Genomic DNA, 17,409 nt, shown 5'->3' on the forward strand with positions numbered 1-17,409 from the left:
CCATGAAATAGAGTTAAAGAATTACCTAAAAAATAAACATCATAGAAACCAGAAGAGTCCGCTCTTCAGTGATGGGTTAAAAAGATTTACTTCTTTGTAAAAGCGTAAAAAACAAATACTAAAAACATTGAACTTTAATAAAATAGTTTTCTATAACAACATTTCTAATGTTGTTATTGGATGGTTTTGTAACGTCTGTAAATAATTATTTTTATAATTGTTGTACTATGATAGGAGAGATTTAATTTCGATTTAGTGCGTCTGAATATGACGTTCTGATGATACCTAATAAGGTTAAAATACGTATAAGCGGATGGCAGATGCCCCGCATTGAAATTAAATCTAAAACCGTCTTTCTGTTTTAGTTCTTAACTCCGATTCGATTACTATAATCTAAATTCACTAAGAATATATGCCGTGATGACCGACATGTGAAATACAAATTTTCGATTCTCTTCGACTAATTTATCAATCTGTCTGCTTTGCAAGTTGTAGAACGTGCAGTGGTAAAAATTTAAATTTAGTTTCGCCAAGTAGAAAATCTTACAGTCGGTTCACAATTTGTTGATAGCTCACTACAAGTTTAACCCTAATTAGAAAACTGAAATACAGAGAGGATAGGTAATACGATATAATAGTAAAAACCAACCTAAAACTGACGGTTTAAGACGTTTTCGACTAACCCACCTTATATCTGAAGGAATACAATACCTTATAATCCTATTACGGGGGTATTTTGAATGGTTAGAGATGAACGACCAGTGTCGTAGAGTATATGATTGAAACATTTATTTGAACTAAATAAATATATTTTTTAAATTGTACTTATGTAAATTGTATTTTTTAATAAAACTTATTTATTTTATTCAAAAATAAAAAGTTTCTTGCCATTTGTAAAAGACACATTTATTTAATTAAGGAAAAGGGCGCCAAATGTCGCCTGGCAAAATTTCTAATGTGTTTTAAATGTATCCATTATTTTCGAATCCGGAGAAAACTAATAAATATTTTTGAAAAATTTAAACGCAGAATGAAAGATTACATTATTACTCAGGGCAGAAAGTCCCTGAAAACTTCTACAATGTTTATTTTAATATGTTATGTAACAGGGGTAAAAATAAAAGAGAAAATATAGTATAATTTTTATTTGAAAATATTGCATGCAAAAGAAACTTTTTATTTATTCTAAAAAATATTTCATTCTGCCTTTAAATTTTTAAAAAATGCTTTTTAGTTTTCTCAGGATTTGAAAAAAAAATGGATACATTTAATTAACACATTGAACATTTTGACAGGCGACATTTTGCGCCTTTCCCCTTTAATACCTTACGATTACAACTACTATTACTTACCTTATATAATTACGATTAGAAAACTATTTAAATTCAAAATAAATAGGATCAACTTCGGAATCCGAGTCGTCTTGAGGGTTAATAATTAGGTTAATAATCTCTACGGTCGCATCAATTATGTTATTAAGATCCCACATTTTTTGTTCTTCTTCTATTACATGTCTTACTGCATCTTTCCAGTTTTGTTTTGTAATATGTTATAAAGACTCGTATAACAATTTACGTACAGCTTGTATTTTATATGAAGTATTTTTTCTAGCCACATAACTTTTCATTTGTGCCCAAATGAGTTCAATTGGATTTATTTCGCAGTGGTAGGGTGGAAGTCTAAAGACTGTGATGTTTTGCCTTGCCGCCATTTTGTCAACTACGTATTTCTTGAACTTAGATTTGTGTTGCCAGGCAATTTTTAAAAGTTCTGCTTTTACCATTCCATCTTCGTAAGGCAGATACTTATTCCGCAGCCAGTCAAGAATATCCTGTTTCTTCCACGCATTCGTTAGAAGTCTTTCTACTAGTCGTGAATGATAAGGTGCATTATCTAATACTATAATTGAATTTGGTGGTATGTGTTCAATAATTTGCTCAAAATACTCTTCGAAAACATCAGCTGTCATCTCCTCGTGATAGTCTTTTGTGCTTTTGGAATAAAATTCCAACAAACCATGCTTAACAAATCCTTTTTCACTGCCAATGTGAGAAATTATTAATCTACTGCCTTTACCAGAAGGTGGGGAGATACCAGTAGACCAACCTTCCATAAAGGCTTGCCTGGAGCTTAATATATTTTTATCTGACCAAATTTTTTTTTGAGTATGACCTTAGTTTACCCACGTTTCATCCTGGTAGAAGATGGTCCTTTCTTCAGCCCGGAATTTTCGTATGAATCTTAGATAATTTCTTCTCCAACATCATCTTCTCCTCCCGGTCAATCAAAAGTGATTTTCGGTCTGATTTCTCCCACCGGAAATTTAATTCTTTTAAAACTTGCCACAATTTAGTTCGTCCGATATGAGGCAAATCCGGGTCGTCTCTAACTTCTTGTAAAATTTTGTTTAGGTTTGGTATTTCTTTTTTGAAAAAAAATTCATGAATTTTCCTTCAAATACCATTTTTGGCAAATTCATCAATTTCAATAGGCTTTTTCCCTCTCTTTAAGTGTTCGTTTATGTTTGGGTTAGCTATGCCGTGTTTTTTCTTTCTGATAGGAACCTATATAAAGTTGACTCTCCTACGCCAGTCATGTTGGCACAACTTTCGACTATGTTGCGAACAGTGTTTGTGGGATTCTGAGAAACCAGAGCATCGTGAACATTCAGGACAATAGTCTTCTCTCTTGGTAAATAGACAGACTTACTGACTGTACGCAACAGTACCGGTGTAAAACTTGATGATGAAGCCATCACAAACAATCCAACAAAACGAGCACGAGCGAAAGGTACGTATATGTTCGTAGGTATATGGAATAAAAAATCACTCACGCACTGCATATAATTCGCAAAAGAAATATTCGAGACGCTAATTACTGCCGTAGACGCGGAAACACCGACGAGCCGTAAATTACATACGATCAAAAACGTACTAAACAAAAAAATTGTTTTCGTTCGTAATAACTTCGCCCTTTCAAGTTAAGTTTCAAATATAATTATATTATTAAAAATCTGGGAAATTCCATCCTAATTATCTTGCAACGAATAGTACCTTCGAATATGAATTCCAGGTTTTCTAGTAAAATGATTAAACGCGAAGATTAGTATTGAAATATCCAAAGAGATAAGGTATTCTTATTTACAAAATTGTTAATGGTTAAATTCCTATTTTTATTAATATAATATAATAACCAACATTAGTCGTGAAAGTTTAAATTGTTTTTTTGCTAAATATATTAGTATTAAAATATTATCAATATTATATATAACAGTATTAAAACATTATATTATTATTTAATGAATAAACACCTTAGGAATGCCTATGATTTACGACCGTTTTATGAGTTTGAGGCATATTTCGTGCTCTCAATAATTTGTGAACGAAGAATAGGATTTCTAATGTTGTCGTGGTGTCTAGATGGCGTTGTAACTTCTGTAAATAAGTATTTTTATAATTATTGTAATATGACGGGCGAGATTTAATTTCGATTCAGAGCCTCTACATATGACGCTCTGATGATACCTAATGAGGTTGAAATACTTATAAGTGGATAGCAGACGCCCTGAATTAAAATTAAATCTAAAACCGTCTTTCTGTTTCAGTTTTCTATAAATTTGCATCTTTAGAAAATCTGAAACGTTGTACACAGCTCTCTAGAAAAGGTTATTTAATTTAACAATTGCCCATTCGATTTATTGATAATTACGAGAGCCAATACTAAAGTATTTACTATTACAAAAAAGCAAAACATTTTCTATGTAATAATATTAGAGGATAAATAAACAAAAAGTATGTTGAGAGAAAAGAAAAAAAAATGAAATGTTCTGTAAAAACATTTAAAATGTTCTAGTTGTTTCCTTCCATATTTATTATAAGATTTCTATTTTTTATATAGGCTAACATTTTTAAAATAATGAATAACGAACGGATTATTAAAATAACATTGTTTAAAAAAATCACAGCAAAATATTTTGTACCTCATTTTTCACATTGAGGGAATGATCACAAAATATAACAGCATTTTCTTGAAAATTCGTTGGTACTGTGAAATACTTGTAGCCATTAGTTATATTATTATTATTGGTTTAAATATATTATAAGGATTATTGGTTTAAATTATAACCATGTGGTAGTATTTAGTATCGTAGAGGATGTGGACGTCGGGTCGGTTCTGTACTGTAGATTAACCCTAGGCCGTTGGTTTGGTACCCTGAATGCTGACCAAATATTTAAAATCTCTTTATAAACTTGAACATTTAAGAGCATAAATAGTAGAAATTGAGAGTACGTGTGGTACATGTATACAAGTATTTAACTATCTACCGTGCTTTTTATCGTTGTAAAGAAGTTTTGATTTTTATAATTATATAAAATAATTTTTAACCTATTGCTTATTTATAAAAATTAATGAGTATAATTCGTAAAGCGCCGATAACTAACAAAAAAATTAACCATGGACAGCGAAAGACATCATCCGCTTCTCCGGGACCTTGCCCCTTCTTTCTCTTCTTTTATCTCACCTTATAAAAGGTAAAAGTTAACCCCCCGCGCCACTCTAGTGTTGTGCCTACATTCACGAACATGACACTTTTAAGAAATGTGAGTACCACATGCATCAATTTTTGTTTAAAAAATTTAAAAATTAGTGATGGTGGAGGTGATTGAAAGTGTACCATATGTGGGGAGGGGTAGTTGTTGGATAGTGAAATATTTTTACGATGTTCTGATGCCCCAAATATTATTTATGACGATTTTAATCACAATTTATTTTATAATTTAATTATTTATTTATTTGCTTCATATTTTGTATTGGTAAATTTTTAATTTAGTTTTTAAAATCCAGATTATTATTTAGACTAAAATATCTTCATGTATCGGTATCTTGCATTCACATATCAAGTTGAATTTTTTCTAATAATTTCGAAACTAAGTTTATGTCATTCGTTATTTGGTGAAACTATTTCGTATTTCCTATTTCATTTGTGATAGTTATCTCAAAAGTGACCCTTAAAATATATCAGTTAATATAAGCTATACTTATTTGCTGATATAATTTTTAATTTAGCACTTTCTACTGTTGTGCTAACCCCAACACTTCTTGTTTCTCTCTGTAAACTCTTCAGCTTGTTCATTGCCGGAATGATACCTCTATGAAAGCTTATGACCTTATCATTTGTGCAGTCAACCAATACTTTTTCTACCTTTCTGGTGATTTATCCTTTGCTTTTTTTACCACTCTGGTCGCCATCATTATAATTGTGTAATTATTACATTCTTTTGTTTCGTTTAATTTCCACTCGTTTATAACCAATCCATTACATTTACGTCTATCTTGAGTTATCTTTCGTTATCTAGGCGTATCTGCTGTAATTCATTTCAATATTCTAATCTCAGCATTTTCCAAAAGCCTTTGTATTGTGTTATCTTTCGTTATCTAGGCGTATCTGCTGTAATTCATTTCAATATTCTAATCTCAGCATTTTCCAAAAGCCTTTGTATTGTGCCTTTATTTGATCTTGTTTCTTATGCATACATCATTATTGGTCTTTATAAAGTCTTCATTTCTTCTCAGTGTTAATATGTCGGTTTCTTTATACAGTGAGTGCTATTCAAGTACCAAAACCAAACTACAGCAAATGCCTCTTGGCTTACTAAGGCAAAATTATCTATAAATTTTTGACTTTTGGTCTAGTGATGCAAAATACAACATGTATTTTATGTTAGACTTATATTCCACTCTTGTTTATCTTAAAAACCGTTTTTAGGATACTAGTGAGTTTTTTTGTACTATAGAATACATTCTTCCTCGTCAAAATGTGATACTATCTTGAAATTCTATAAATGATGCCTATTTTCTTCTTCTTTTTCCTACTTTATACATAGGCTTAATGCCTGTTTTACTTCGGTTTTTAGCCTCAATTGACGTTGTTTGACCATCTTTTGATCGGTTGTCCCAATGATCTTCTTTCATTTGGTGATTTGTCTGTTGTTATTCGTATTATTCTATTTTCTGTCATTCTTTCGATGTGTTGATTCCATTTCACTTTTCTTCTTTTGGTCCATGCGTTTATTTCCTTTATACCACATCTCGCTCGTATTTCCTCACTTCTTACTCTGTCTCTTAGAGTTTGGTTTGTTATTTTTCGTAAGACATCCATTTCTGTTGTTTCCAGTAGTCTTTGTGTTTTCGCCGTATTTGCTCTTGATTCCGCTGTGTACGTCATTATCGGTCTCATTGTTGATTTATATATCCTGGTTTTCGTTTACGTTGTGAGGTATTTGTTTCTCCAGATTGTGTTGTTGAGACATCCTGCTGCTCTGTTTGCCATGTTCAGTTCTTTTTGTACTTCTTCTTCCACTTTTCCGTAGCTTGACAGTTTTATTCCCAAGTATTCAGTTTCCACTTGTTCTATTATTTTGTTATTTACGATTAGTTTACATCGTCTCGGTTCCGCTGGTATCACTATCGTTTTAGTTTTCTCTGTTGAGATCTCCATGTTGTATATGAGCGCCGTATCTTCGAATTCTTTAATTAATCTTTGTAGGTCATCTTCACTTTCGGCTGTTATTATGGCGTAGTCGGCGTAGCATATTATCCTTATTTTCTTTTCTCCCATTCTATATCCTCTTCTTTTTTAACTTTCTTTATGATGTCATCCATTATCATATTAAATATTAACGGGCTCAGCAAATCTCCTTGTGTCATGCCAGTTTCATATTTGATAGGTTGCGATAGTTTTCCTTTACCTCTTACCATAGCTATGTTATCTTTATATATATTCTCAATGGTTTTTACTAAATCCAGTGATATTCCCTTTTCATATAATAATTGTATCGTGTCCCGAATTCTCACTCTATCAAACGCTTTCTTCAAATCTATCAGACACATAGATGCTGGTTTGTTGTATTCCAGCGACTTTTCTTTTATTTGTCTCATTAGAAAAACTGCATCCGTGCATGATCTTCCTGTCCGAAATCCTTGCTGTTTTATAAAAGCTTTAAAAACTGAGTACCCCTGTGGGTACTTGATTTATTTCTATACATTGATTAAAAATGATTTTTAGCCTTTTTAATATGTGTTGTCCGCCATATCATTTCTAATACTATTCCGTCTCCACCTCAAGTTTTTTTACCTCGCATAGTGCTGTTCATTGCGTTTCTTATTTCGTCCTCTGTTATATCTGGCACATCTACATTTTCAACATTTTTACTATTTTTCGGTGTTTTTCGTCTTTATTTGGTGGTGGTGTTGCCATGGACTCGTATAATGTTTGGTTGTAGTGTTCAATTAAGGTGGTTATTTTTTGAATTTCGGTACTTCGCTTGTTTTCTTCTTCCAGTCTCATATACCTTTCTTTTTTTGTAGTATTTCACTTAACTGTGTTATTTTGTACGTCCTTGTGTCTTCCCTAGACTTTTTAATCATAAGTTTATAAAGATTTAAAATTATAAAAAAAACATTGAAAACTTTGAACCATTCTGTGGCATCATAAATGAACTTATATTACGTATTATAATTACTGAAGGGATATTACAATAAATGGAGCAAGGCCAAAATCATATAAACAAAACCAAACACAACTTTGACAGAAAGTAGGCTTTTGTAAATGGCATAAATTTTATCAGAGAACTAAAGATGATCACATAGATAGTGACTGGATACTGTTAGTTGTCTATCTACACCATAAACAAAGGGTACGGACCAGAGTGCAGGAAATGCGAAAATGACTAGCATATATCTCTCTTGGGAATGTGAAATGCCTAGTGGTATGAGACGGGTATACACAGGAGAGACAAGCATTGCCAAAACAAATCCTTGACTTCCGTAAAAAAGTAACTGGTTTTTGTACTAGTGCTAAAGATAAGTCACATAATTACAGAAGAAGAAAGAACCTTATAATTTTTTTTTTGGCAGATAAATAAGAGGATTTTGTCTTACAAGCCTACTGCATTAATTGATCCATCATCTGTATTATGTGTATCTCTTTTGAAATATCTTGAACTATCTAAATATTCTTTATTTTAAAATGCCAAAAAAATCCAGGAACAGGGATGATAAATTCACATATATAACTAACTGAATGGAAAATGGCACAATTCAAAGAATTAAAGAATTAATTTTTTTAACTAGCATTTTATCAAAAAATTATTAAATAAATTAACGTTTCATGTCTTATATTGTTAGTATCTTGCAAATAAACTTCCTGTCGACATAGTTCGTAATTAATAGTTCATTATTTTGCACAAAAATATACATATTAACATGAGAAACATAGAATAAACGCTCTATTAAACCTTCATAGACTTTTTCTCCAAAGACACTGTTGCAAGAATTTCATTGCGATTTAGGTCGACTACAGTTACAGCGTCACGGTGTCCAATGACGTTGCAAACAGTGTATAACTAAGCGACAACTTCCAATTTAATAAGTATATATATATATATATATATATATATATATATACGTATGTACATCTTAATAATTTTTGTTCCTTTATTGCATTGTAGAAATTATTGAAAAAGGAAACAAAATTTTCCGAAAGGGATATTAGCGTGTATGGATTGTGATACAGTAATTATACAATATAGTATGTGATACATCACCTTATTTTAATAAACTTTCTCCTGCGTTTGGGTTATAAGGTGTATTTTTTTGCTATTTTTTTCTACCTCGTTACCTTCAATTCCAGTATGTGAGAGTATCCAGATAAATTTCGTTTCAGTGCCTTTTTAACGAGAAGAAGCAATGGATAATCGCAGTAGAGTTTTTTTAATGCCATTATTGAGCTGAGCGAATCTGTAAAAATGACATTTTTCTTTTTATTTTTGTTAACAGTTCCCCAGTTTCGTCTTCGTTTTTGAAGGCATCGGTGTAAACTTTCAAGTAGGTACCATATTTGGTTAATATTTTGAGAAATTCTTGATTGTTTTGGCTTGCTGGCATTTCTGATTTTTTTAGGCGCAATAAGCTGGTTTATATAGTTGCATTCCGATTCTATATGAGTCTCTCACCGCTCTCGTACACGCGTTTTAACTTTTAAGTTTCATCAGTAAGACTGTGAGAGGACTGAAGAAGATTCAAACTCTTTCTTATAATACTTTTTTTACTACTTACATCCCTTCACTGGCTCATGCTTCATATTTGAATGTACAACGAAAAAGTGCTATTATTGTAATATTCTTGTTCTCCTCCTTCTTACTTCTCATAAGCAATTCTGCTTGTTCATTGGCGAATTAATACCTCTATGGAAGGTTGTAACTCCATCTTTTGCGCGGTCATCCGATACTTCTTCTGCTGATTGCTGTAAGGTGTGTTTACTAGCTCCAGTGTGTGGGGGTTTTTTCTAAGTTGACAATAATTAGTTAAACCAACTGTCAAGCGTAGGTTTTTCCTGATCATTCCCAATTCCTTCTTTGATGCTGACTTTTCAAGGTTACTCAGTGATACCCTGGTAAGTCTACATCATTGCCCTACTTCCCATCTTTTTATAGTTTGCGTATGGGAGTGACATTTGACAATTTCTGCGATTGTTGTAGTTGACCAACCAAAAAGATCCCCAGGTCCTAAGAGTATTAGACCTGCCATGCCGCCTTTTGGCTAGAGCTAGCCAATTGGTCAGCTATCTCTTAGTGTATTTCCTGTAATTCTTTTCAGTACTCTCATCTCTGCCGTTTCCAGTAGCCTTTGCGTTGTAACTGTGTCCGGTCTTGTTTCTGAGGTGTATGTCATTATTTGTCTTACACTAGCTTTATTAATTCTTGACTTCATCTCACTGTCATCCTGTCAGTCTAATTGTTTTTTGTACTTGATCTCTTACTCCTCTGTCGAAGTCTGCATAGCTGAACATTGTAATTCTAAATTTCCAAGGTATTTTGTTTTCATTACCCGTTCAATACTGATGCCATCAATTTCTATTTTAAATCTTGTTGGTTATTTTGCTGATTACTATTTTTTAGTTTTCTTGGATTCTTTCTGAATTCTGTTGCCCTTATGTTAAATCTGCGGACCAGTCTTTGCAGACTATCTTCATCTTGGGCCATCAATATTAAGTCGTCTGCTTAACAAAGTATACTTGTTTGTTCCCCATTATGTATCCTATTCCTTTGTTAATGCTTTTGATGATTTCATACATGGTTAAATTGAAGAGCATAGGGCTCAATGAGTACCCTGTCCTATTCCGCTGCCTATTTGTATAGGTTTTGTAATTTGCATATCTATTCTGACTTCCATTTTGTTGTGATGGTAGATGTTTTCAATCATTTTTATAATATTTAGGGGAACTTCTCTATTATACAGAAAATGGATTACATCTTTGAGTCTTACTTTGTCAAATGCTTCCTTTGAGTCGATCAGACACAGAAATAATATTGTAATATTAATATATATTATATTAATAAATACTTTACGTATACTGTAGATAGTTTTTTAATCGTTTTCATTAAAAATGGAAAAATATTGATATTATTTTGTTTTACTTGAGGTGAATTTACATATTCAAACTATGGGTAACACCCTCTACCTATTTGTAATCTGCATTTTATTCCTACCTTAACATGTATTCCGCGTATTAGCATTTATTAAGTTTCTAAAATATCACGTTCTAGACCACGTTCGTAGTTTTTACTCAAGTTTACTGACAGACTTATTTGTTTCTGATAAACATCTTGTATCAGTTGACTTTCAATGAGCCACCCATTGTGAATACAATTACTATTTGTTTCCAATTTAGAAACATTTATATAAATGTGAAACTTAATCAAGTTTAAATTTTATTTAAAAAGTGAATATAACTATAAAACAAATCCTAGTTTTGCGAAAACACATAATATATATAATAAAAATATTAGCGGGTTGTAGTAATAATTATTTGGTATTTGATTTTGAAGTGGATCATTATGATGAAAAACACCTCGTTAAAACTAAATCACTGTTCATTGTTTTTATATTTCTAAGACATAGCAATAAAAACACCAGATAGGTAAAGTGTATACGATGTCAATTGAACAAATATAAAAACAAAATGCAGCTCAGAGTGTCGGCGTCTTCTGTAACACATAGGCGGCGCAATAGAAATTAAATAAGACTTTTGTTTATAAATTAAGGTCTAAAATTTGTGTTAAACAGTAATAAATTGTCAATTATTCACGTTTCTTTATGAAATTGACAACAAATCTTCTAGTTCACAACTAGGTAGCGAAGTTTGTAACAAATAAAGAAAAAAGTGCAATGATTATATCAAAAATAAACAACAACAGTCATTACAAATGAAAGAAAATAGGTGGAATATACTGACATCTCTTCACAGAATATAATACATGGGTATCTTGTGTGCATAGTGGATTACATGTAACCCCAAATTGGTACAACAGAAATACCTAACGGCTATAAGTTCAAGACATAAGGTAATTCCAAACTAATCAAAGAAAGATGTTAGCCCATACTAACTTAAGATAAACATTATAGTCAAAAAAATTTAATTGATCACTGTGGTGATTGCTATTCTACTGCTGACAAAATTCCATTAATTACGATATACAATGAGCGGACTGCGCAATCTGACGTCATCAAACCTTTTATCGTTTATAAAAATGTCCTGATCGACCCCTGGACGAGAAGAGTGTAATCCCTATGTAATCCTTGTATTGTATCCGTTTTTAAAAATTTGTGTCTGGCTGTGTGGATATTTACCCTAAAGCCAATAACAAAAAAATATTATTAATGGTACATAATACAAATGCAGTGTAATTGTGCTTATTAATTTGAGAACTAACGAAATGAAGCTACAATTTTAATATCGAATTGTCTTTTAGTTCAGAGACTAATGAAGAGGTCACCTTTACAACTGTACATGTACATGGGACATACTTTGACAAGTTGACGTACCGCCTTTATAGAAATATTCACACCATCAAACACTATCCGTGTGTTCAGAACTAGAGTCATCATTTATGTTTATAACTATCGCTTCAATTGGTGGTAAAGTAAGATATTCTTTTTCTTTTACTTGAACATGCCCTACACAATTTGCCCAAATGTCAGTTTTGCCAAGTTCTTCGATTACTCTTCTTATATTTTGTACAACAATGTCACTTAAATGGATTGAAAACACAATGATGTGTGGGGGAGCCACAAAATCGTGTACTCATGTCATTCAAACAGTTTATCAATGGCATATTATTTTTAAATATTTCGTTGCTTAATTAATTGTAATATTTTTTCTGGTACAATTACTAGGTATTACCATGCCTTTGTTCTCCATAAATTCTATGACATCTCCCTTCTTGGAGCTAGTATTTGGAATTTTAGTGTAAAGTCTAGAAGGGTAGGACGCATTGTCCATTACTATCACGGAATTTGTTTTAATATTCGGTAAAAGCTGTTCCGTTGCCCATTTTTCGAAAAGTTGAGCCATCATATCCTCATGATAATCAGCTGAGGACTATTTAATGTTTTTTAACGATAACAACAACACATTAGGTACAAACCCGTTCTAAGTTCTAGCATGAAGACTAATCATTCTTTTTCTTCTCGAACAAACCATTTTATAAAATAATTTAAAACGGGATCATATAAAAAAAAGATTGACTTGTCCAGTTCTACTAAGAACATGATTTCATTATATCGAATACTTATTTCAACTTACCACCGAGAAGACTCTGGACCTGAAAATCAAATGCAGAATTAGAATAAAATTATTAGGAACCAAATCTACTTCATTCTAATAAAAAAATCGATTTAAAACCTGCGTTAAATTAGCTAAAACTTATCCAGGTGCTGACAATTTGTCTTGTCACTATCCCATTGAAGCTGTAACCCAATTAAAATTAAAAAAAGTGATCAAAAAAAAGCTTCGCATAAATATTGATATAACCTAATCACAAGACGAGAATGTTAAGGAAACAGTTCAAAGACAACTGAACGAAAATTTAGTTTTGGTAAATATTGATGAAAATATCGATAAGGGCTTAAATAAAATTATAACAACATAAAATACAAGAAGCAAAGAGTCGACATCTAGCCAAAAATACAATAGGGATTTCTCCTTTGTATATACTGACGCCTCAAAAAATAAGGAGAAAATAGGAATTGGAATCAATATTCCCAACATTAACTTCAAGTTTTCTTCTAGGCTTCCTGGTGAAATATCTATAACAAAAGCCGAAAATGTGGCAATTTACCAAGCAATTAAAATTTTAATATCTAAAGGCATCAAGAAGGCTGTTGTCTTCTCTGACTCTCTAAATGCTATCACTAAAATTAAAAATTCTATAATCTTAGCCTTTGAGGACTCAATCTCCCTCAAAACAAAAAATTTCATCTCATCAGCAATTAGGAAGGGTTTTGACATTTTAATCCCATGGATTCCAGGTTATTCTGGTATACCTGGTAATGTAGAAGCTAACTTTCTAGCCAAAATAAGAACAAACTTAAATATTCCCTTAGCTATGTTATTAGATTCCCAAGATATTCTAAACACCGTTAAGGAACAAATTATTGATAAATTTAAAATCAATTGGGGAGCAATACTGCGGAAGAAAAACTACCAATATACGAGAATCCAAACCTCTTTCTTCTTTAAGACATGGTTCTCAACCCTAACATTTAAAAACAGAAGACACCGCAATAATTAGAATGAGAACAGGTCATTGCTTAACTAAACAACATATTTTTAAAATTAAAATAATAGACAGTCCGGCATGTGAATGCGGAGCAGTGGAGAATTTAAACCACATTTTCTTTGAATGCCCCATTAATGGTTGCCACATTATTATCCTCATTAATAAAAATAAAAATAATAGAATAAGAATAAAATTAATTTGTAATTTACGATGCTTAACTTTAATTCAATGTTTTTGCCTTTCAGTTTCTCGTTTGCGGCGTCCTGTTTATTGTGTAATATGTAACTCGTCCATTACCATTTGTTTACAATATGTTTTTATAACTACCTAACCTCAAATTTAAAAATTCAGAAAAAACTACTACCCCCCTACGCAAATGTCAGCGGCCCTGATATGGTTTAGAAAAAGATTACATCACGGTCGCCAACAAATAGTGCTGGCGAATCGCCTCACAGCGAAGCCATAGAAAACAGAAGAAGAAGACATCTAGCCAAGCAGGGTCATGAAATTGAAGAACTAGAAAATAGATACAACTCATTTAACATGTGTAAAAAAATTAAAGAAGCGGCTGGTATCTTCAAAAAGAGACAAACTGCACTGCTATATGATGAACAGGGTAAAATAATATTTAAAGTAAAGGACAAACTTACAGAATGGGAAAATTGCATTACGAACCTATTGGAAGACGGTAGGATTACTTTACCTGCGGATATTACTAACTGCGACAGACCCCAACTAATACGTTTTGAGATAACACTAGCCATACAATCATCAAAAAGTGGCGAAACGACAGGCTTTGATGTAATTTGATGTAAGTGAAATATACAAGGTTATAAATGATAGCACTATTTCAGAGGCTGTAATTTTATTTTTCAATATCATTTATACCATCAGTCACTTACCTAATGGTTAATCCAATTCATTATTCATAGCTTTACCTAAGAATACAACAGAAAAACCTGTACTGATTATAGAAACATCAGTTTCTTAAGTCATTTATTGAAATTTTTTTAAAGGTAATACATGGCCGTATCTATAATAAATGCGAGGATTACCTAACTGACACAAAGATTGGTTTTCGTAAGGGGTTTGGGAGAAGAGAGGCATTGTTTTGGATGAACATAGTTATATATATATATATATATATATATATATATATATATATATATTGTTATGATTGTTTATTTTGAGTTCAAACTTAGTTTATTGAGCCAATAAAAAAAGAATTATAACTTATTTGTTATCAAAAGTAAAATAATCCTTATATTACCTGTGTTCGATGGATTCCAAAGATTTTCTAGTTGTCTTTTATCGGGATAGAGAAGAGAAGGATAAGAATACAAATATATTATATTACAAAGATTTACGTTTCTTTATTTTATATGAACGAATAAAACAATTATTAAATTCTGTCGTTATCTTATCAATCAGCATACAAGAAAATAAATCAAATTATTATGATAATAAGATTATAAAGCTACATACATTTATATTACGTGAAAAACCAATTTTACTTAAAATTTTCTTTACTTGAAAAAGGAAACCACAAAACTTTAAACTTTTGATTAGCCTAACAAAACCTCAGTTCTTAAATTTTAATGCTAATGACCATGATGTCGAAACGATCCTTCACAGATATAAAATTCAATTGTACAAACACTTACAGTTTATTTTCTTCTTGAGTTGTATGTTGGAACATACCCAGAAAAGTCCAGTCCCCTCAAAGATGTGATCTCCCCTCTTTGGCACCTCGGCTCCTTCTTTACGTCTCTGCAAACCTCCTTCAGACTACACAAAAAACACCTGATTCACTTCTCCAAACTCCGCTACTTATTTATGACACCAGGACCTCCTTTTGTCAACTTGATGCCGTAAGAATACTTTCACATATACTTTATAAAATGCCCACGGTAGATACAAGGACCTCTTTTAATCTACTTGTTATCTCCTTCTTCAAACTATTTACTTCTTTTCGTTACGCCGGTATCCAAACTCACGAACCACACCCTATCTTGAGACACACGACTGTTTCCTTTCGATGACCAAAATATGACTGACTTCTCCTGTCTCATCATCGACTCCCAAATTCCCATTTAAAAACAACCGTCCAATCAAAAAGCTTAAATTGTGTTTACTATGATATTGGAAAAGCCTAATTTCGGTTTCAGAGAAAACTAAATAGCTTACTTTAAAATTGGTTTTTTTCAATACATCATTTATACATATTTCAAAAGATTAGAGTATGGTCATTTAATACTCGACTCTACAAACAATGAAGAGATTAACTTACAGGTAAAATGTCTTCTAATTCTAAACAAAGGTTTTTTGATAATTTTGTTTGCAACGGAAACAGGTCGTTTGCCAAACAAATTTCTATTTTTATCTACACTAAATCTTATCTTAAATTAATATATACATTTTTGTTTATAATGATTTCTTAAAATTTTATTTCGATGGATTTTTTTTTATTTATTTTTCTTTGGTTGGAAAAGAAAAAGTATGACAAATCCCCGCCTTTGCATATGATAAAAATTACTGAATTATGCAGGGATTTTTCTCTATGCAAAAACAATACCAGTATTTTATTCATAATATTTGTAAACATCGTTGATATTATAAATTCCCCTAATCTTGTCTGATTCTATGTGCTTCAGCTCATAACTATTTATCCCATTCTCATTGTTTACTATGTACGGACCCTCAAAAACAGGCATTAACTTTCCGCACACATTGCTAGGTATGTTGGACACGCGCAATGCTCTCACCATAACCTTCTCACCTTTTTTGAAAGTAACTGGTCTTCTTTTTCTATTTTGGTCTTGCCTCTGGATATATTTTTCGTTTGCTCTCCGCAATCTCCTCTGCACATTTTCCATTATCTGTGTGTATTCCTTTTGTTCTCTATCTTCCCATGGTCTTAGTGGCATTATACCCTTCATTATATATTCTGGGGTCTCTTTCGTTACAGTGCTCGGGATGGTATTTAGATACGTTTCTACTTCGGCGACTTTCCTATCCCATCGTCGATGTTGACCATCTGTTGTAATCCGTAGAAACTTCGTCACTTCCTGTATAAAACGTTCCGAAAGATTACTCTGTGGATGTCTGATGCTAACAAAATTTGTCTCTATTCCCCGTTCTCGAAGTTGTCCCTTGAAACGATCATTTCTAAAATATGTTGCATTGTCTAGAAGAATCCTTCTTGGTGTTCCTACGGTGGCTATAAAATTGTCGATTTTTCTCATTATTTCTTCCCCTTTCGTGGTACGGCAACTGTATAATTTTACGTATTTGGAAAACACATCTACCATGACTAAAACATGTTTATTCCTCTTCGTCGTCATAATTAGATCGCTTAACATATCTATTGTTCCGGGATATAATATTTTTTGTAACGTTTTCATTTTTGAAATTTCTAATTTTATATTTTTGACAGATCTGGCACTTTTGTGTAATTTCTTTTGCGATGCGGTAATCTTGTCGGCAAATATAATTTTCTCGAAAAACCAGCCAGACTTTTCTGCTACCGATATGTCCATTGACTTCGTGTAATTTCTGTATGATCCTTTCTGCCAATGTCTGTGTTATGACGTATAGTTCTTTTCCATCAATTCGTTTGAAAAATATACCGTTTTCCCTCTCCGCTCTTCTTTTTTCTCTTTCTTCCAGGTCTTCTTGATTTGTTCTAATTTCGTTTAACGAAAATACCCCTTCCTCTTGTGTCAAAATGTTCAATCCTACATGAAAAGCAATTGCTTCCTTTTTCCCCGAGTCTTCATCCCTTGTG

The 17,409-nt window shown here is 32.0% G+C and overlaps 1 protein-coding gene across 1 annotated transcript in view; it reads left to right on the plus strand.

Moving 5' to 3' along the window:
- Window positions 1-4,554: 4,554 nt before the first annotated feature.
- LOC140441760 (uncharacterized) overlaps window positions 4,555-17,409 on the plus strand; it is a 41,263-nt gene continuing 28,408 nt past the window's right edge. Inside the window, exon 1 of the mRNA XM_072532662.1 lies at window positions 4,555-4,601. Coding sequence (XP_072388763.1) covers window positions 4,584-4,601 — 18 coding nt within the window. The 5' untranslated portion in view covers window positions 4,555-4,583. The remainder of the gene's footprint in view (window positions 4,602-17,409) is intronic.

The sequence above is a fragment of the Diabrotica undecimpunctata genome, chromosome 5, assembly GCF_040954645.1.
Source record: "Diabrotica undecimpunctata isolate CICGRU chromosome 5, icDiaUnde3, whole genome shotgun sequence".
NCBI classification, from domain to species: Eukaryota; Metazoa; Arthropoda; class Insecta; order Coleoptera; family Chrysomelidae; genus Diabrotica; species Diabrotica undecimpunctata.